We start from the raw sequence: 20,746 nt of genomic DNA, 5'->3' as shown, positions 1-20,746 counted from the left end.
TTTCGCCTGGCTCTCAAATGGCTGTAAATGAAGACACAGAGGAGGAATTACCTTCTCAGGTTCAAGGAGTTTTGTGCAAGGTTGAGGTGAAATGCTGTGATTTTAAAAGTCGCTGTAATTAAAATGAGACTCCTGAAGGAAGAGCAATTGAAATGATGTATGGAAAGTAGTGGTTTCAAAGTGATTCTTATGCTGTCAAAATGATTATGCACTGGGGTATTGTTTTGACCTCTGTTTCTTTTCCTGCTTTTCTTTTTTCCTCCCTGGTGTTTATTGCTGCTGTGTTAAGAACTTCTAAGTACTTAAGTGAGTACTAAGTGAGTCTTTCTCTCATTACTGGGATGGCTACTCAGTGATCATTTGAGTTTTCTTGCTTCTTTATGCATCATGCTGTGTAAATGCCATTTCTTTATTGCGCAGTGCAGCTTATAGTTTATATCATACTGTTTTGCCTTAGCCTACAAATAAATCAAACTGACTGAGTTCTTCCAAGTTCTACATCTGATTTATCTGGTCCATCTGAAATTATACATCTGCTGGCAACTGTTTTTCCTTTTCCTCATCTTTGAAGGAGAGGTGAGCCACCTTGTATTTCTTGTGTTTCCAGAACTGTGGTTCACAGACAGACCATGACATTTCTAGCGTTGTGTCTTTGTTATGCTGGCATGTTAATTTAGTGAAACTTATTGAGGAGACCTAGTACATTTGAGCTCAGTAATGCCCCACAATGCTGTCAGGCCTGGAATGTTTTTCAGTATGTTTGTCATCTGTGATTTCTGAGAACTTAATGTAAAAATAGTCTGCCAGTATCAGGAAGAATAGAAGCCAGTGAAGAAACTACTGCTTGAGAAAACTAGACATCTGCTCATATGTAAACATCATAGTTTTATGTTTTAGAGGCCTTATATGGCTGCCATTCACACAGTATTTGAATGCTGTGCTGAAGTAATAAAAGTACAGGCAAAATCCTGAAGAGTTCAAGACTAGTAGCTATCTTTAAACACCCAAGAAGAGATGGTTGAATATCTTCCTTTGAGATCCCCTTTTAATGGAAAAAAGACTACCTGTAAATAGAGAATTTACTGTGCACTAACGTGGAGGCTTTCTTTGATTATGCCTCCTATTTGAGAAACCCTGATTTTTTGGGTTTCGTGTTTTCGTGGTCAATAATCCAGTTTATTGTTTTGTATCTAGGACTTCGAACCCCTCAGGAGCTGTGATTGTTATTTATCTTAACTTTCTGTTACCAGCTTGGCAAACTTCTCTACTGGTAGAACTGTTGTGGATGAAAAGTGCTTCAAAAATTGCATTCCTTACTAAATTTTTGAACTCTTTTTGTTTGTGTATTTTGTAAAAGAAGAATTCGGAATTTCCTGAGTACAAGCATGTCTGATTTTTAGGTAGCTCCCCTTTATGTGTTTCATTTCAGTTTTGTTACAGTAGATCTTTTGTTCCCCTTTTAAACAGGGAGGGAGTACTGTGAGGATGGAATATGAAATGAAAAGGTTTTTAAGGAGAGAAATTTAGATTGGGTGACATTACTTTGTGTGCTATCATGGAATGGCTTGGGTTGGAAGGGACCTCATGGATCATCAAGATCCAACCCCCCTGCCACAGGCAGGGCCACCAGCCTCCACCCTTAATACCAGACCAGGCTGCCCAGGGCCCCATCCAACCTGGCCTTGAACACCTCCAGGGACGGAGCATCCACAGCCTCTCTGGGCAGCCTGTTCCAGCACCTCACCACTCTCTCTGTAAAGAACTTGCCCGTCACATCCAACCTCAATCTCTTGCCCTTCAACTTAAAACCATTTCCCCTTGTCCTGCTGTTACCTACTGTTGTAAAGAGTTGACTCCTCTCAGAAGCTCTGCTGCTACGGCTCTTCATAAATGTAAAAGAGTCTGAGTCAGAGCTGAGTCTTCAGCCTAGCACTGACCTTAATACTGACTGTTATTGAGTCTGTGGAGCTGAAGATGAGCCTGAAGGGCTTGTTCTCTTAATAAATGAATTCTATTTTTTTAGCAAGTGGGTCATATTAACTCTCAGTAACCTTCATGGACTACTACATAGCTTTATGATTTTTTTTAATGAAGACTTAGAAAGCTCACATTCATTTGCTGTGGCTCTGTGATCTGTAAAGTAATCAGTAATAGCTTGAGACTTGCTGCGTTAGGTAAGGAAATGCACTGAATGCTACAGTCTACCATGTGCTGCGGAAGGTTCAATAAGCAGACAGCCTTTACCAACTGCTTTAAGCATGGTTTGTGTTACTACGAGTGTATCTTGAAAGCATCAGGGTTGGAGCTCCACAACCATTTTTCCTCTTTTCTTATGAATCTGTGATGTTTTTCAAAGTTCTCTGCCATTTTCTGATCCATGCAGAGCATAGTAGAACTTCTGGTTTCCTGTTATGAGATAATTGAAGAACTGGAGAGAGGGTGTCTTTCTATAAAGAGGTTTTTAGTAACTCTTATGGGCAAAACAGTTTTCTGAAGTAGCTTATTACATGGTCCCACTCAACTCCACTTACACTTCATTGTGTGATGGGAGATTAATGTTTTAACGAGCATGGATTTTGGATAACCTATTTCTTAAATAGAAAGAGGATGTTAGTCTTAGCTCTGTGCTTTGCTGTACTCTAGTGGAAAGCTTGAGCTTTCGAAGTTAATATAATTGCAAGTTTCCACTATAAACTTTTTTTATTTCCCTTTATGCTTGTCTAGCAAAACTATTTTTTATATTGGAATTCCTAGGCTATCTCAAAAGAAAACCACTTTTCTACTGTGTTTCTGTAAATAAACATGATGGTTGTAAGCAGGCTAAGGATCATTGAATCAGTGTAGATTTAAAATTGTCTTGTGAGCTGTTCATAGCTTTGTGCTACACTGATGCAATTGCTGTCAGATAAAAACACTCACTACATTTTAAGTCTTCTCCACCACCATTGCTATCAACTTTAATGAAAATAAGTATTTCACTCAGTTAGGATGTTTATAAAATTAGCAGAGGCTTGTAGGAAGAGAGAAAAATATTTGGTGTTGTTTTGCTGGGAATATTGATGTTGTTCGAGAACATCAAACAGTGACATGACTGGTGCCTGTTAGTAGTGATCTTTGTTCTTTAAGTATTTTGAGACTGCTAGCTGTTTGGAACATAACATAAAAACAGCGTTAGAAGTCAAACTGAATCCTTATTGTCTTCAGTACTCTTTAACCAGCAGTGGCCAGGGACTAACATGCACAGAAAGACTTCCAGTGCATGCTGTGTACTTCTGTGCAAATCTCCCAGATTGTGTCCTGCTTACAGAATCCATTTAGAAGTTTTCTTCTAATAATTTCCATCTTCCTGTGAAAACAGTCAAATTCTTATGTAGACAAGAAATTGGCCTTTGACAGGTTAAAAAAAGATAATTTCGGTTGCCACCCTCTATTTCTTGTCTGGAAAAAGGAGAAGTAATTGTTTCTTGTGCAATTCTACAAAGTTGTTCTTCCTCTCTGCATGTTCTCTCTACCCTTTTCATTCTTCTTTTCTTCACTGTTCACCTCTTTAACAGATAGTACTATAATGCTGACCACTATTGTTTTTCTTTTCTTTACTTTGTCTACATGTATCATTTGAGGTAGATGATTGTGGAAGATAAATGCCTGCTTTTACTTTGTTTCAGCTACACCAGAAACTTCCAGTTAATTTAAAGGATGATTTAGTGAGACTGCTGTGTGCTAACCTTACCTTCTCTGAAGGTTCCTTCAGTTGACTGACGTCTTTGCAGTAACCCTGAGCACGGTCAGTCAGTCCATCTGCTTGAACTATCTAGAAAGACCAATTTAACAGATTGTAAAATGTTTAGGATGTCACTGGCTGTTATAGAATACCTTGTTCCTTACTGTGCTAACATAATCTGTGTCTAATGAGATGTTCCTTTTCTTGTGGATGCCCTGCAAACTTTGAGCCTGAAAAAAAAGTTGAGGCAATGTACCTTCTTGTGACTTTAATGTCATGGAACTCAGTAGACTAAGCAGTTCCCTTTTTGAAGATCATAATCCTTTCGAACTGATTTTTAGGATTGCTTCATTAAATCATCAGATGGTTTTGTAGTCTCCATCCTCGTAGAGTTTTCAAGACCTGCTTGAATAAAGCCCTGTGTGATTTGGACTGACTTCATAGCTGAACCTGCTTTGAGCTGAAAGTTGGAACAGAGACTTTGTGAGGTCCCTTCTGACCTGAATAATCCTAGGATTATTCATTTATCTACATCTCACAGTCTGTGGTCATACATGTTGGATAATTGCTGAAACAAAGGATTTAATACTGAGTAATTGCTGTCGTCTCCTTGGCAAATACTTCAAAAATAAATTCATCTTTTCTTACTAAACAAGGGAATAATTTCCAGGACTTAAACTGTTCACTTAACAGTATAATACTTAATAAGTATAAAGAAATACTCATTTATTAAGTCACAGCTGTTTGTCCAGTAGATTTTTAGTATGTGTATATCTTGTCTGATTTCAGAAATTATTTTTTACTTAAAAGGCGTAATTGATTTGAAATTGAATGTAGGAGTCATCATTTTATTTCATAAAGCAAGTACTGCACCTTATCTTACATGTTTGTTTTTCTTCTAAGACAGAACTGGTCTGATGCCAACCAAAAAGTTGGTGGAATGGCTGACATCTGATAATAGCTCATTCTCACAAAGATCCATTTTGAGTAAAAAGACTGGTAAAATAACTTCCAAAATGCATTTGGAGCCTTATACTTACGGCCTTTTAGGTGAAGATCTAATATTTCATTAACAACTTCCTAGAAATTCAGTGTTCCTGTGGAATTTTTACAACTATTACTCATTTATAGAATACAGCTCTTGAAAACATCTAAATCCGAAGTGGAAACAAGTATTACGTTCTTAGAAATCTGTATTTAATGGCATGCATTAGCTGGGGAATAGTTTGTGTATGCTGTAGTGGACTTCTGGTATGTCTCTCTGGTGTCTCTGACAGATGTCATTTGCAAATACTGTAAGGTTGTGTTAATTTGAGCTAGTCTTAGTTACTGGCTAGGGTAAATTTTGAGTGCTCTCCTTTTTTCTGTTGTTTCCTGTAATCCAAAGTGACTGTTTTCATGGACAGGATGCATTGCTACAGGATTTTTGGAAGGCCTTTCTGGATCATACCACTGTTTTTGCAGTCATTTATCAAAAGGCAGATCATTTCTCAAAATGATTTTGTTCTGTCTTAGCATTACAAAACCAAAAAGAACAGTGTTGGGTATTTAGTGATTAAAATAGAATCCTTTTTATAAGTCTTCGTCGCTGCATGCAAGCAGTGAAGTACAAAAACCAATAAATGCGTGTTTCTAACTGGTAAGTAAATTTACTGGATCAAGTGTTCTGTTCTGTGGACAGCTATGAATGCAGAAATGTAGATGAAGCATAAAAGTTGTGATGTGGTTCATAAAATAAATGTGGTTTGCAGTCCACGTGAGAAAAGTATGCTTCATGTTTCGGAAATATTAATGTTTTCAGGGGGTTTAGATGACAGTAGTAACTGTTCCAAATACTTATTTGGAAACTTCTTGTTTTCTTTTGGTTTGCAGTTGTCGAATCACCAATGTGAATGTGACCTTCAACATAACCCAGTCCAACTGTCCATCAATCACCAATATTTCATATTTTCCACTAATCCACATCCCTCAGTACAACATCTGCATGTTTCTTGAACACCTGAGGGATGGTGACTCCACCACCTCCCTGGGCAGCCATTCCAATGCCTGATCACTCTTTCACAGAAGCTCTTCCTAACATGCAACCTGAACCTTCCCTGGTGCAACTAGAGGCCATTCCTTCTCATCGTGTCACTAGTTACATGGAAGAGGAGGCCAACCCCCAGCTCGCCGCAATCTCCTTTCAGGGAGTTGAAGAGAGCAGTAAAGTCTCCCTCTTCTTCTCCACTCTGAACAGTCCCAGCTCCTTCAGCCATTCACTGGACCCCTCACAGCTTCACTGCCTTCTCTGTATACACTCCAGGGCCTCAATGTCTTGTAGTGAGGGCCCAAAACTGAACACAATACCTGAGGTGCAGCCTCACCAGGGCTAAGTACAGAGGGACAAACACCTTCTGATGTTCATAGGATGCTGTTTCTGACACAAGCCAGGATGACATGGACCTTCATGGCTACCTGGGCACGCTGCTGGCTCGTGTTCAGCTGAGCACTGACCAACACCTCCAGATGCTTTCCCTCTGCAATCTTCCAGCCACTTTGCCCCAAGCATGTAGCATTGCCTTGCGTCACTGTACTCTGTTCAGCCTGGGAAATCTGGTCTTCAGTTTGTGCTGATTGCAGCATTTGTTTAATCTTTCCATTTAAAGAGGTTCTCTATCTTACTTAATGTTGATAATCATTATTTCAGTGCCATGTTGTTTATGGCATGTTTCTGTTTATCATGAAACTCAGATAAGCCTGTGAGATATTAGTAATGCCAAGCGTCTGACGTCTTAAAAATATGTTAGATTTATTTTGATGTATATGAACTCGGTGGCCTACCTTGCTGGTTTTTTTTTCCTGTCACTTTCTTGAAACTTCCCAGTTCTTCAAAGAATTGACAAAACCTCAAAAGTAAGAAAATTCATCTGTTTCTCTTTAACATGTACAGTATAGATACGATGTTTTTTTGTCATAAAAGTTTATGAAGGCAAGGTAACTGCTTAGAGTACACAGCATGTTTCTTTTTCTATTTGTTTTCAGGTGCAGGTGGAAGTATCTGACTGTCTTTCATTCTTCACAGGGTTACACATCCTTCTGGAATGATTGCATCTCCTCAGGATTGCGTGGCTGCATGCTAATTGAACTTGCGTTGCGTGGACGTCTTCAGCTAGAGGCTTGTGGAATGAGGCGCAAAAGTCTGCTGACTAGAAAAGTAAGTGGAGTTGTGGTCAGTTTTGCTTTTGAGTTCTGTTTCAGACAGTGCTGTAGCTATAAATTACAATCAGTTGTAACAAAACAGGCTTTTTAATATCTGGTTAGAGGTTGAGTAGTGACTTAAGCTGCATGCATAGAGTTTAAACAGCGAGCTGAAGTGCCTTGGAAAATTTTCTGTACTTGTTCACAGCTCCTGTTTGTTCTCATTGACATGTTCCTGCTGCACTTGGGAACCTTTCATAACCAGTTGGCAGTAGTGGTGGCCTGGGTGCCATGGCAGCAGTTGCTACTAGGAGCCAGCAAGCACCAGCTGTGATCTGCTGAAGGAACTGGCTCTTGCAGCATGAGCGAGATGTGGGCTGGGCCTGATAAGGACAACTCACTGGCAGTGTACTAGATGCATCCTGAATTGTAATAGGAGATATCTCTGTGATTTGGTCCCTGGGAATGCTCAAATCTGTCTAGCTAAAATGGTTTTGGTCACTTATGTTTAAGATGGGTTTTAAGGTTCCTGATTGAATTAAGCTGAAGATTAGAAGCTTTAATTTATTCCTTCTGCTGCTGGATTTTTCCTTTACGAAATGTACAAAAGTTCTTCGAAGAATTTTTTTACTTCATCAGCTTTAGTGGATATTTCTAAAATTACTGAATGCGTGGTCAGATATTTCTATTCACCACAAATGAATTCTCTTTTGTGGGCTATTTCTCTATCAATATTATGCTTTGCTGATTTTTTTTTTTCTTAAAGGAGAGCTTCCAAGTTCCCCAAACATCTCTCAGCTTCCCTCTTTACTGAAGAATTGAACCTCTGTTGAGGCAAACAGCTCCTACTTCTTTTAGGTTTATGTAAGCATATTCAGCACTTATTAGTTTGCACAATCTTTTTTCCCCCACAAAGCTTTTGGCTCCTTAGGCATTCAGGAATGTTCTTTAGCAGTTATTTTCTTTCTATGCAAACTTTGTCAGGTCTGCTTAACTGAAGTTTTAACTGTGCTTTTTAGGAAAATAGAAAAATAACCTGCGCCATACCTTTACTGCAGCATACAAACCAAATTCTTGTATTCCTCCTTATTTTTAAGCATGTGATTTTGGGGTTTTGTTTGTCTGGTTTTTGACTGGGTGTTTTTTTACATCTTTTAAGGAAAGCTGAAAGCTACATAACGTTTTAATGCTTTATTCTTTCTGTTGTTGAACAAAACAACAAATCTAGAGATTGCTTTGCAGGCAGGAGAGTTCTTTGGAGAAGATTTAATATAAAATTCAAATGCAATTGATTTCTACCTAAGGAACTTCGTGCAAGTAAAATTCCTAACTACTGATACATAGTCTGGTGTTTCTTCTCTCCTTCTTCACTTCTCTGTATAGAAATCGTTCTTGTATTGTTTCCTATGTTATTTCAAGTCTTGCAGTGTTTAATATTGTGTAGCTGTTCTGAGAGCTCGGTGCTCTGATTTGTAACTCAAACTCAAACCATGTTATCATTCCAGCCATGTTCTGAAGGGGAAAGCTTCACTTTCAGTTACGTCAGTTGGTGCTGCAGCTAAGCAGCGCAGTTCTGTCTTTGCAAGGAGGCTTTTTTTGAGTTTCCCTTTAGCTGTTAATACTGTTTGTGCAGCCTTATCAGGTAATCACTCTGTCTTAAAACTCATTCACTTCTCTGCTCAGTTAAATTTTTACTTGAATCATTGTCTTGATCTTGTCATCAGAGGTGGAACACAAGCAATAAGCTGAAGGGGAACAGCAGGACTAGTTTTTTGGACAGTATGCAGGATCGTAACTGTACTTAAATGCCAGATACAGATGAAACTAAGAAACTGGCAGAGAGGTGATGATGGACTTTAGGAAAAACTTCTGATAGCCACTGTGACTGGTCTCTGTGTTGGTATGTCCTACCGAATTTGTCTGGAGAGTATATAGTCACTGTATTATTTCAGAGTTCTATCTACTGGTGTCACAAAGAAAGTTGAGGTTTGTATGTAAATAAAATAATTTCTAAGACTAATGGTTGTTGAAGATGGAAAATGGAATTTTGTGCTGCCTTTTACCCTTTCAGAAAGCAAAACCAATAATTACAGCTTTTTTTCTTGAAATGAAAGAAATCTCAGGAAATCCTTGGATTAACCTCTGTTTTATAATTGACAATTCTGAGCAATTCATGCATGAGTGATTTTTTTATTGTTATTACTAAAACTAAGTAATGAAGAGTTCACTCGGGAAATTAGTGCATGAGGTGCTTAATCTTCAGTGCTGCTTAATTGCAGAACAACGTTGTGGAAAATGCAAATTAAATACTTTATACTATTGAAATATTCTTGGTGGCTGGATAAGAGGCACATCCAGTATGTGATAAATTTCTGAAGAATTGGAGTAAAGAAAGATTTCTGCAATAGGTCTAAGGATCATAATCTCTGAGTAATCAGGTTTGTAGCTTCTTTACCTTTACCTTTGTTCATCTATTAAAAAGAGGAAAAAATATTCCCCCATGTGGATACTTTGTCTTCTGTGATGGTTCAATTCACAGCATGCCCAACTCACTCAATTTCCACTCTTCTTGTGCTTCAGTGACTCTGGAAAGAATTAACCAAAAGATATTAGTCAATAAATCCTTGTCCAAGAAGGCAGATTTGTGAGTAGAGGAAAAAGATGGTAGAGCTCCCCTTACTGCATGTCTCTGTGTGCTGAGAGAGCAAGAAGAAAAAATACTGTGGAATTGTAAAGCGTAATTGTAAAAAAAATATATATCTATATCTATATATATATACACACACACATATATGTGTGTTTTTGTTTTTGTTTTTTTTTTTTTAGGGGAGGATAATTGGAAGAATCTGTTTAGGGATTGTTCTGTTTAGCAGAGAATTGAGAAGAGACAGTGCTCTGTTATCTGAGTGCCTTGCTGCAGAGATAAACTCGGGGCAAAACCACCACATTTTGTGGCTTCACAAGGGCTCAGAGAGACCTGATAGAGTTGAATGGAAGATTGTGCTCCTTGTAGCTTTCCTCTAAGTGCCTTTATGTTGAGGCTCATTCTGTCATCATGAATCATGTGCTGACTACCTTCTTAAGCTTCCTTGCAGTGGTAATAAAAGGTTTCTTCACTCCATGTAATCAAGGGAAGCTGTTTTCTAAACTTCGTAAGAGATTTTCTATGTGTTGTTTTTTTGCTGATCTTGAAAAAAAGGCATGAAAGGTTGCTATTAATAGAACACAGTGTAGCAACCAAAAACACTTGAAACTTGCTCTGATGTATTTAGAGAATAGAAACTTCCAGAAGTTCAGAAAAACATGGTGTGAAACTGGAAGAGATTTGAGATGACTTGGTGTGTGTGTGGTTAATGAGGTTTTTGAGTTAAGCTGAGCTACAGGCTTGTAAATCAGAAAGATGCACGTGTTGGGGTTTGTTTTTAGTAGGGTTTGTCTGAACTAAAATTAAACTCTAAACTCCTGATTGATACCCACTTTGCAAAAATATTTTGCATGATTTATTTTTATATCTAAGCAAATCTAATTCTTCTTAGCCTGTCATTGTTGACTGTTCCATTCTTGCTGATTTTATTCAAATTTCAAATTCAGTGCTTTATGCATGCTGTCTAAAATGGAAATAAAGTTCCAGAAATGACCTGATATCTATATAGAGATCTTTCCTGTGGTTTTCCTATTAACACAGATTAGAATGAAATTTTCAGCTTGCTAAAGGACTTCCTTTTTGTTGATTCATTTGACTTGCAGCCTGCTGCTGGAGGGTTTTTTGTTTTGTTTTTTTTTTCTGTTCTGAATTACATAGTGATGCATTGAATCTTTCATGTGCTCCTGGTTTCTCATCCTGACTAAAATACTTGCATTTCTTTCTCATTTCACGTTGTTGTCTTTGGACGTATCTCTGGTTAAGGATAATCTTGACATTACAGAGCTGTCCCACTCATTTTGTTCTGTTCATCTGCAGACTATGAAAACACAACTCCTCTGTAGCTTATAGTATGGATTGTTTGATTGACAGAGGTAAACTTGGGCTGTATTTCTTTGGAATACTTTAAGCTTTTTCTATGTGATAGCAGGCACCTTCTGATTATTGGGAAGCTTTGCCCAAAAGTAACATTTCTTACCTGCTGCTTCTCCTGTAGATGTGGAATTGTTTTGATGTGGTTGAGTTTTTCTTTGTTTCCTGTTATTTCTTTACCTGCATATAAAGTGCCAACTGTGAAACAATTGCCAGATTTAATCATTTGCATAAGCAGCTTTGTATCTGGCAATTAGTCTTTTCCTGAAGAAATACTGTTGTGGGAAAGAGGAATATCTTCCTTATTAAATACATTGACTCAGGTTACTTAAATCTGTATCTTTTCAGTTTCATGCTGTTGTCTTTTAACCAGAAAAGCTGGTATTAGTGCATGGTTTATATAACTGCTTGTACTTTTAAATAAGCAGTTACTCAAATTCTTATGCTGTTATGTTACTGTGAATGATTTTTTCCCCAGTGCTCTCTGGGGGAAATAATTAAATCATTTTAAAATTGACAAGCATTAATTCCTGTAGTGTGCAATACCAGTTTTTGTATGTATATAGTTTGCTTAACTGTTAGTGAATGGAAAGTAAAGTTTCTCATCAGTGTGTTCTGCAGAGCTGTAAAAATTACAGATGTTCTGTTGAGCTCATCATTACCCAGTGATCTTTGAGAGAAGAAAACCTGCTTTTTTATTTTTCTAATTGATTTCTCAACTTTGTTGCCCAGTTAACTGCAGTTTGTTCAACTGGTTTGAAACAGTGAAGTAGACTGCCACCAGAGAACAGTTTAAACTGTAGTGCATTTTTTGTTTTGAGGAGGAAAGGAAGGACCACTTTAGTGGTTTATCTTCCTTAAAATAAATAACAGTTAGTGTTAACACATGCTTAATAGCTATAGTTTTAGTTAATTAACTTTTGATAATAGATAACTGACTCAACACTTTTTTTTGCAATTAAAATATTGAGTAGCCTTTTAATGAGATATTTTTAAAACTTGCATATTCGTAACAAAAAGACTTGTCACTTTTTGGTTTCCCTTTGTTCTCATTACAAGTAGATTTTCTTCTTTTTTTTTTTTTCTTTTTTTTTGTTATTGGATGTTTGTGGTGTATGAATTAAGTGAAAATACTGTGTTTTATTCTGTTTTAGGTGATTTGCAAGTCTGATGCTCCTACAGGGGATGTTCTGCTTGATGAAGCTCTGAAACACATAAAAGAGACCCAGCCTCCTGAAACAGTACAAAATTGGATTGAACTGCTTAGTGGTAAGCCTTGGACATAATGTATTTGCTTTTTTTCTCCCCTCAATAAAGCTGGTTACTTGGATTCACTAGAGATTATACTGTTAAATTTTGGAGAAGAAATTATGCAAAAATTTAATTAGTCTGCCTTCTGGAGTAGTCTCTTGTTGATTGTAGCCTTTAATCAAATGTAAGTAACTGTTGCTTTCAACTTGGTACAGAAAGGATCTAGGTAGAAATGTCAGAGAACATCTCAGCTCTGCACTGAAATGTGTCTTCTGGTAATCTGAAGTGAATCAGGACTCTGCCCTGGAGCTATAACTATCTTTACTGTCTTTCTTTGTAACTGGAAATGAAAGCTACTGGAAGCCTGGAGCATGGTCATTTGGATTCAGTGCTCAGAACTTTGGATAAGAACTTAAGAAGCTACCTGTATGGTTGTAAAAATTGAGAGTGAAAATTCAGCCGTCAGTCGTAAAGAAATAATAAAGATGAGTTCTTTATTACCTGGAGAAATGTAACAAATATTTTCAAACACTGCATCGCACTTCTAGTTGACCTAAATGAAGGGTTTGTGCACAAATCTTCATATAAAGCTAAACATTTTTTGCAAAACAAAAAAAAGGAGAGGAAATAAACATCAGTTTGATTTCATCTTTACAATTGCAGTTAAAACTCTTCATATAACTCTCCAACAGTTGTAGCGTGTACTGGTTTTCTTGCTTTTTGTTTTTTGTTTTTTTTTCTGTAGCGGGAATTCTTTGCTAAGACTCACCTGTTTTTACAAAACACACAAAATGCAACTTTTCTGCAGAAGATCAGAGCTGTTCTTCAATGATGTGAATAATGGAGGAGAAAATGAAAACCGTTCTGTCAAGAACATGGCTTTGGAAGGAAGGGGACTGTGAGACTTGGGATTGTTCACCTGAACCTGTTTGTTACTTGTAGAAACAGATGAGTTTCAAAACTGAGCAAAATTTTCTCCAGTTCTCTACTTCTTTGTGTTTATGTTCTTCCTGCGCTACCTCAAAAAGCCTGCCTTGCTCTTCTGTGTTCTCCTGCACAGTTCATATTCCGTTTTTTCTGTTCCTTCTTTCTAGTTCAATGAGTGTTGGTCAGTGGATAGAGAGAATGAGAGTTCTTGTCAGTAGGGGGCAGGGCTGCAGCACATCCCCACGATTTAGGCTGTTGTTGCTCAGCTCTCCTTTGCTTCTACAGCTTGTAAAGGCAGTTGTTTTCCTCCTCACAAATACCGATGTTTCACCTTATCAACATCAAGTTAGTACTGATTCAGAGAAGGTCATGTAGTTAATGAACTATCTTGTAGGTTTTCCTTGAGGCGTGAGCCTCATAAACTTTGGCTCCAGGAAAGTTATTATCATTAGTGCTTTGACTGAGACAGATCAGTGTTTTTTGCTTGCACATGAGCATTTAATTACTGGTTCTTCAGTGGCATTAGGGTACTTTGCATTTCTCATAGTTGAGATCTGCCCTTTGAAGAATATTTTAATGGATTCTTTACTCCGGAGCCTGATCCAGGGAAAATAGTTATTCCAGCCATTGTTATCAGAAGTGCAAGAATGCTGCTTCTGTTCCAGTGCATGCGAGATCAAAGCCGTTGTGGAAATCTTTATATGGATGTTGGAAGCTACATTTTCTGGGCTTATAAGATAACCTCAAAGAGAGGCAAGTATACAGAATACAGAAGTTTGGGTCAAAAAGCCAAATCTCCCTGTAGGGGGGAAAAAAAAAAAGCCATCCATCTTTATTGGAATAAATGTGTAGTGGTAGAGGTTGGTCACAAGGTGTCACCACAGCACTAATTCTTATCATCGCACAACCACCTACCAGATTCAGAAGCAGCTAGGAAAAAATGTTCAAAAGGACAGTGCCTTTTTGGGAGGTGATGGTGTGTGATAGTTGCATTCATGTTCAGGCTGGACAATCCCACAGCAGTAAGGAGTTGGACCTACAGGACTTCTTTTACTACGCAGTTGGTGTCACCCCATTTGTTTACTTGACTTGGCTGTTACTTGCATACAGTTTGTCACCTTGCAACAAGTGGGAAAGACTTAAATTCTTCTGTGTTTTTATTTATTATTACTGAAAACTAACCAAAAAATAGAAACACAGTGCTGTAGAAGTTGCCATATTGTTTATGGAAAAGCTATTTCTACATAAGAAATGTTCAATACTGTTTCTTTCCTCACCTGTGAAAGTGCAATGGCTTTTTAATATCAGGAGGAGTTCTTAATGCTGAAATACTGAGGTAAGCTGACCCTAAAGATATTAGGTGAAGTAAACTTCTAAACGGAGATGGATTTCGCAGTGCTTAACAACTTCAGTTTCATATGTAGCTGTTGACATTTTGTGCTTTAAAAATTCCCTTCTCTGAAGTGCATACATGTGCTCTGAAGTGCTCTTGAGAGGAGCAGAAATGGAGAGCATAAACTTGAGGAAATAGAAAAACCAGAGTCATGTAGGATAGCCACATATTAGCTGTCTTTATGGCAGAAAGAATGGCAGTGACAGTTCCTCCCATCTCTGAATTGGTAAATACTGGAAGCAGACAAATATGTTTTAACTTTTAATTAGCCCTGAAGAAGTCAGGCAACTGGTCTAGACAAACTGGGAAAGTTCCTTCCAACCCAACTATTCTAAATACACAAGGTTGGAGGAAGTGCTTTTTAAATTGCAAACAATAACTGTTTTTGGTATCTCTAGTAAAACTCTTTGTGGTTGTTCTTCATAAGTACAAGAGTGCTTATTTATCATATTCTTGGTCAAGGCATGACTTAGCTAACACTGAATCCCAGCTATAAACATACCCTGAAACTCTTCAAATTTGTTCTCGTGTTTTGTGTCCTTATCCATGTATCTGGATAGGTCAGAGATCAGAGAAGTGCTGACATGACCACAATATCTTACTGTAGTAGTCAGCTATATGAATTTGACAGCTCATTCTGCACCACAGGGAAGAAAATCACTGTAATAGTTCAGCTTAGTTTTTGCCTGACTAGCTTTTTTGTTCGTTTGTTTGTTTGTTTTTAGGTGAAACATGGAACCCGTTAAAGTTGCACTACCAGTTACGAAATGTCCGTGAACGGTTAGCTAAAAATCTAGTGGAAAAAGGTGTACTGACCACAGAGAAACAGAACTTCCTTCTTTTTGACATGACTACGCACCCGCTCACCAACAACAACATCAAACAGCGCCTCATCAAGAAGGTTCAGGAGGCGGTTCTTGACAAATGGGTGAACGACCCCCACCGCATGGACAAGCGCTTGCTGGCACTCGTTTACTTAGCCCATGCTTCAGATGTCCTGGAGAACGCTTTTGCCCCCCTTCTGGATGAGCAGTATGATTTAGCCACAAAGAGAGTGCGGCAGCTTCTGGATTTAGACCCTGAGGTTGAATGTATGAAAGCCAACACAAATGAGGTTCTGTGGGCTGTTGTAGCAGCTTTCACAAAATAACTGCAATCAGACTGAAGTGTTCTCTTTTCTTCCATGTAAACCAGTTGTTTCTCTTCTATTGACTATTCATATTTCCTGTAATTTGTACCTTCTCACATGATGAATCAGCTCTTGTTTAATGGGGATTATAAATGGTGTATTCCTTCCTTCTCTGTGCATTTGTATACAGGGTTCTGCTGGTACAAGAGAGCTTCCTGTTTAACACAACAACAGAAAAAGGTTTTACTGCCATATTGGCATTCCATTTCATGTTAAGTAGGAGTTATCTGAAGTACTTTGGTTACTCTGTTTTTCATTTTATTGTTACTGAAGTGGTTTAACATGGAAAGCACCTCGAGGAAATGTGCATGCAATTGGATCACTAGTCTCAGCTGACACAGATGTGTGCATGCATCAGTACTTCTACAGTATGATTCATAGCAGATCAAAAAGGGCCTTTTAAATCACCAAAGCTCTATGTTGAAGTGTCTGTCAGGGCATTTTATACACAGACCTTTTTTTCAATTATGTCTAACAAAATTACTTTAAAAGCAGAAATTCCGTTAAGCAGCTTTGTCAATGGTCCTGTGAAGATGCCCTATAAAGTTTTACTTTTCATGTAAGTCTCTCATGTACTTATACTTTCATTAGAATGATAGGTGAGTCAGAAGGCTAGTGTAGAAAGGTCCAGTTGTTTCATAAACCAGTTTGGGGATGGAATACATTCCATTATATTGTATATATAGTTCAAGTTGTATATTAACAACTGTCCTATCTTAGTATTTTGCAAGATCTATTTAGTTGTACGCCTGGTGCCCCTTACTTGCTGTCAGTTGTTGCCATTTGTTGGAAAGAAAGGCCTCTTATAAAGAGCATGTATGTGAAAGCTTTTTGTTTCCAGTGTCTACAGAATTTGCCATCCAGATATTCTCAGTCTATACATTGCCTTTGATAATTAGTGTACAGAAAGAGACCACTTTCTGTCATTGTTAAGTGTTTGTTTTTCTTTCCCCTCCTGTATGGAAGATGCTTGTGACCAGTACAGTTCTTGAGTGCAGTTTTAATTTTGTTTGTATGCAAGTTAATGTTTGTCTAAGTGTCATAATCTATTTTACACTTTAAAACAAAGTCAGTCCTAGCAGGTATTGCATGTACGTGGTTTGCAAGTAATGACTGCAGTTTGGATGATTAAGATTTCTGCAGTGGGACACTCATTTTAATTTTTGTATACAATTATGCTGATTAGCACACTGCTGGGGGGGGGGGGGGAAAAACAACAACAAATATTTACAACTTTGGCTTTTTAAAATTTATTGCCTCTTGACCACTCCTTGTTACATCTCCCACAGTTTTCACAATGTAAATATTATGCATTGAACAAATACGTATTGGTTTATATAATTTTTTCCTCATAACGCAGATTTATAGCGGGGCTTACAGGTGTTTAGAAACGTTATTGGTTAATATTCAGAGCAAGAATACTAGATGGTGTATAACTGTAGAGTTGAAATTTAAGGGATCTCTTAATCTGTATACTAGCTTTTTACCTACAGTAAATAAACTATGATCTTGAAAGTGCCTGAAACAGAGCAAGCATGTCATTTTTTATTTTCTGTTGCTAATTAGAAAGGTTTTATTGCTTAACTGAGAGCGTTAGTTAATATCCTTCTTATTAGAAAGGGTGAGTTTATACTGCATAGATCAGTGGCGTTGCAGCCTTCATGACAGAGACAGGCAGAGTTAGCTTGTGAGTGTGCAGCTGCGCCTGCCCAGGTAGGCCTCTTCTGTCATGAGCACAACGCAGCCTCATCTGTGACTGGACTTCCAATTTTGCACTTCATTTCAAATTATTTAGATGCTTATTTCAAATTATTTAGTAGCTTAGTTTAAAACACAAATTAAATTCATGATTACATTTTTTAATAAGGATTTTAAAAACATGCTCCTTAACATTTAACACCACTCTGTTCATATCAGTACTTAAATGCTGTTTCTTTGGGGGGGGAAGAGGGGGGGAAAGATGAAACTATAAGAATATTATAAAGTATTTCAAACTCTGGTTTACAAATAAAAAGATAAACAGTGTTTTCTCAGTTGTGAGATGCTGTTCAGAACTTTGAGGACCTTGGGCATGAACTTGCAGCTTTAAGACAATTATTTTAAACATTTTCAAGCCTTGATTGTTGTAAGTGGAGGAAAAATGAAGGTTACTTACATTTGACAGCTTACAGAATACTTTCTGTGCTTGGTATTATTTGCTATTCCACTGCTTTCATTGTGTTGCTGGTGGTGTCTTCTTGTGTTTTGGAGCTCTTTGAGAGGAGAAAATAAATTAGTTGTAAGAGTCAGAAAAACAGTTGAGCACTCAGAAGCTGGTTGAGTGCACAAAACTTCTAAAATGGCTTTGAAAAGCTGAAATGAAACGTTTTGGTCTGCCGACATCTTTTCATAATTCCCTTTCTGCCCTCTCACCTGTCATCTTCACTCCATACTTGTGTTCCTGCCATGTTTCACGTTAGGTGCCCCCACATTCAGGGCTTTTGTCTGCCTTTGAGCCAGCATGTGTAAATATGTCACTCCTCTTTAACTGCCTCTGGAGAGAGGTAGTGTCCCATCCCCGTACATGCAGACAGGCAGATGTCAACTCCCTGCAGTACTTAGCACCTTGCTTTTCCTTCAAGGTAGAACCTGTGTAATGAGGGAACTTGTTACAGATGTTGGATAGGTCTGGTGTCAGTACTGAGTGGTTTGTGAAGAGCAACAGTATCTTCTGCTAGGTTGCCTGATATGAAGTTGGGTATGTGGGGAAAATAGAAGAGCTTTGGAGTCTTCAAGTCCAAGTGCCACCAAACGTTAAGGCTAGCAATGACGGTAAGTTAGGTAGATGAATAGGGGCTGCTTTGGCAAACAACCTTGCCTTTGTTACTGTATCAGGTTCTAATAAAATGGTTGAACGTGGAGACCACTCTGTTTTGCTGAGATCCGGAACCCTTCTTCCTGATAGCTGCCACTGCAACTGACTAATGTGGTTTTAAGGGAGTTTTGGCTGGTTGGGTTCCAACTCTCACTGGCTGCTTGAAGTGAAGGCTGCTAGCTGTATGCAGAAGAACTTGAACCTCAAGGGGGAAGATGTTATTCATGGACTCATTCTTTTAAAACACACTTCCATGTTAACATCAAAACAGGATTTTGAAGGATAAATCCACAAGTGATGTACACGTATGCAGTTACAGTCCTTGAGATTAACCTCCTCTGTTTCTAGAGATGACTACAGTGCTCCTATATGGGGTTTTAGTGAAAACTCTCATGCATGATGCTTTCAAGGTACAAGTTGCATAATTTGGCTACAAAAGACTGGTGACTGAGTGCTTGTGTTCATGCCCATTTCTCCTACAAAGTGAAGATATGTATTGATGTGTTCTCTGTGAACTGAATCTGTACTCAATCAAAATAAAGCACCCTTTCAAGCTATCAACTGCAAGTGGTTAATGTGTATCACGTGCACGTCATACCCAAAGGATTTTTTATTCATTTGTTGGGCAGTTCATAAGTGTTAAGCTTTTGGTCTTCACCAGTTTGGGAAACAGAACTTGTCAGATTTCCATTACAGCATCAATTCTGTGTAAACTGGGCTTTTAGCACTTGGGCAGTCAGAGCCTGTTGTGTCTCTCCTTGCAGAGAAGTATGCATTTCTTGAGAACAACTCATTTATTCTGTAGCAATGCTTAGTATGTACATTGACATAATTACTCAGGAAAAGAGTTGCAGCCGAGTGCTTTCTAAGTGTTAAACATTGAAGTGAGATTTCAGAGGACCTGGGGTAGGAAGGCAGGCTCTTTGGGTGGGGAAGAAGCAAGGATAGAATCACTGCCTGTGCTCATCTCTGGACAACATCTGGAGTTTCCTCCCATCAGTTCTTGTTTTCTCCTTTCTAGAGAGCAGCAACATGAACCCTGTGAAGAGCTGAGGAAGAAACACCTTCTGACTCGGAAGTGGGAGAAACTTGTGTACACAGTTATAACTGGCTTATACAACAGAGGGAGAAGTAGGGAAGGAAATGCTGATGTATCGTAGCCTTTTTTTTTTTCTTCTTTTTTTTCTCCCCATAACCTATCTGAACTTTAAGGCATTTCGCTGTTTCTAGTTTTTTTCTCTCTTGACTTTGGCACCTGGTCTTCTGTTCCTTTTCTGTGTATCTCCGTGACTTCCTCTTTTGTGCTCATAAGCAATCTGTACTGACTTCCAGCCTCAGATGTTGTCAGTCTTGCCTTTTCATTTTGACCTTTTATTATTGCCTTCAGATCTAGAGCCACCTTGAGCTCAGCTTTCCATCACCTTGTTGTCAGAACTGCTTTTGCCTCTTCTCTGGCTGATGGTTTGAGCAGGTTCCCCTCCAACAAATAGCTTTGTCTGTTCTAGCTGCCTCTGTGGCTGAACTGAAACAGCTGGATTTCTGATATAGCTTATAAGGTACAATTTCATAAGATGAACAAAAAAATGATTTAATTTACATTGACACTGCTTGTTGCTCACTTCAACAGCAAGCTATTGTCCATGCAGCAGAGGGAAGACTTGCAGCTGAATAACATGACTTTTGCCACTTCCGTAATGTAAGTAGATCTTGTTTCTGAGTCAGTGTTCCAAGGACTTGCTGTCTCCTTATTAAATTTCTCTTGTAGTGAGGATGTAGACAAGATTCCTCCTTTTTTACTTTTTCCCTCAATAGATGGTAGGAGAAGCCTTCAGCAGCCTATTGTAAAAAGTGGTAGTATTCATAATCTTGCTTTGCCATTATCAGAGCATCTGTATGGGTCCTTCTTTGTTTCCTGCCTTCTCAAATGGAATCATGTTAGGACCAGCTTTTAAAATTCTGTTCTGACTTCTTAATTCCCTGAGGACCTCAGTCACTTCTGAAAGGTTTACCTAAGACATGTGTCGCAATGCTAAGCAGAACAACACCTACACACCACTAAAATCTCAGATCCTATGTTCAGAGGACTTGGAGAAGGAATTTAGTAAACCCAGGTCCTTTATCCATGCAGAAGTTCACAGTAACCCACCTCAACCACAGAGAAGTCAGCCTGATGGAGAAGTTGCATTGGTGCCTGAACAAAAACGGGTCAAAGAGGGCTT

At 38.3% G+C, this 20,746-nt stretch overlaps 1 protein-coding gene across 1 annotated transcript in view; it reads left to right on the top strand.

Annotated features, from left to right (window-relative positions):
* Positions 1 to 19,084, top strand: part of GOLPH3 (golgi phosphoprotein 3) — a 30,936-nt gene extending 11,852 nt beyond the window's left edge. Inside the window, exons 2-4 of the mRNA XM_048930958.1 lie at positions 6,783 to 6,914; positions 12,068 to 12,182; positions 15,210 to 19,084. Of these exons, the coding sequence (XP_048786915.1) occupies positions 6,783 to 6,914; positions 12,068 to 12,182; positions 15,210 to 15,634 (672 nt within the window). The 3' untranslated portion in view covers positions 15,635 to 19,084. The remainder of the gene's footprint in view (positions 1 to 6,782; positions 6,915 to 12,067; positions 12,183 to 15,209) is intronic.
* The last annotated feature ends 1,662 nt before the right edge of the window (positions 19,085 to 20,746 follow it).

The sequence above is a fragment of the Lagopus muta genome, chromosome Z (assembly GCF_023343835.1).
Source record: "Lagopus muta isolate bLagMut1 chromosome Z, bLagMut1 primary, whole genome shotgun sequence".
Taxonomy (NCBI): Eukaryota; Metazoa; Chordata; class Aves; order Galliformes; family Phasianidae; genus Lagopus; species Lagopus muta.
The sequence above is the reverse complement of the archived record's forward strand: the minus strand, read 5'-3'. Positions and strand labels throughout refer to the sequence as shown.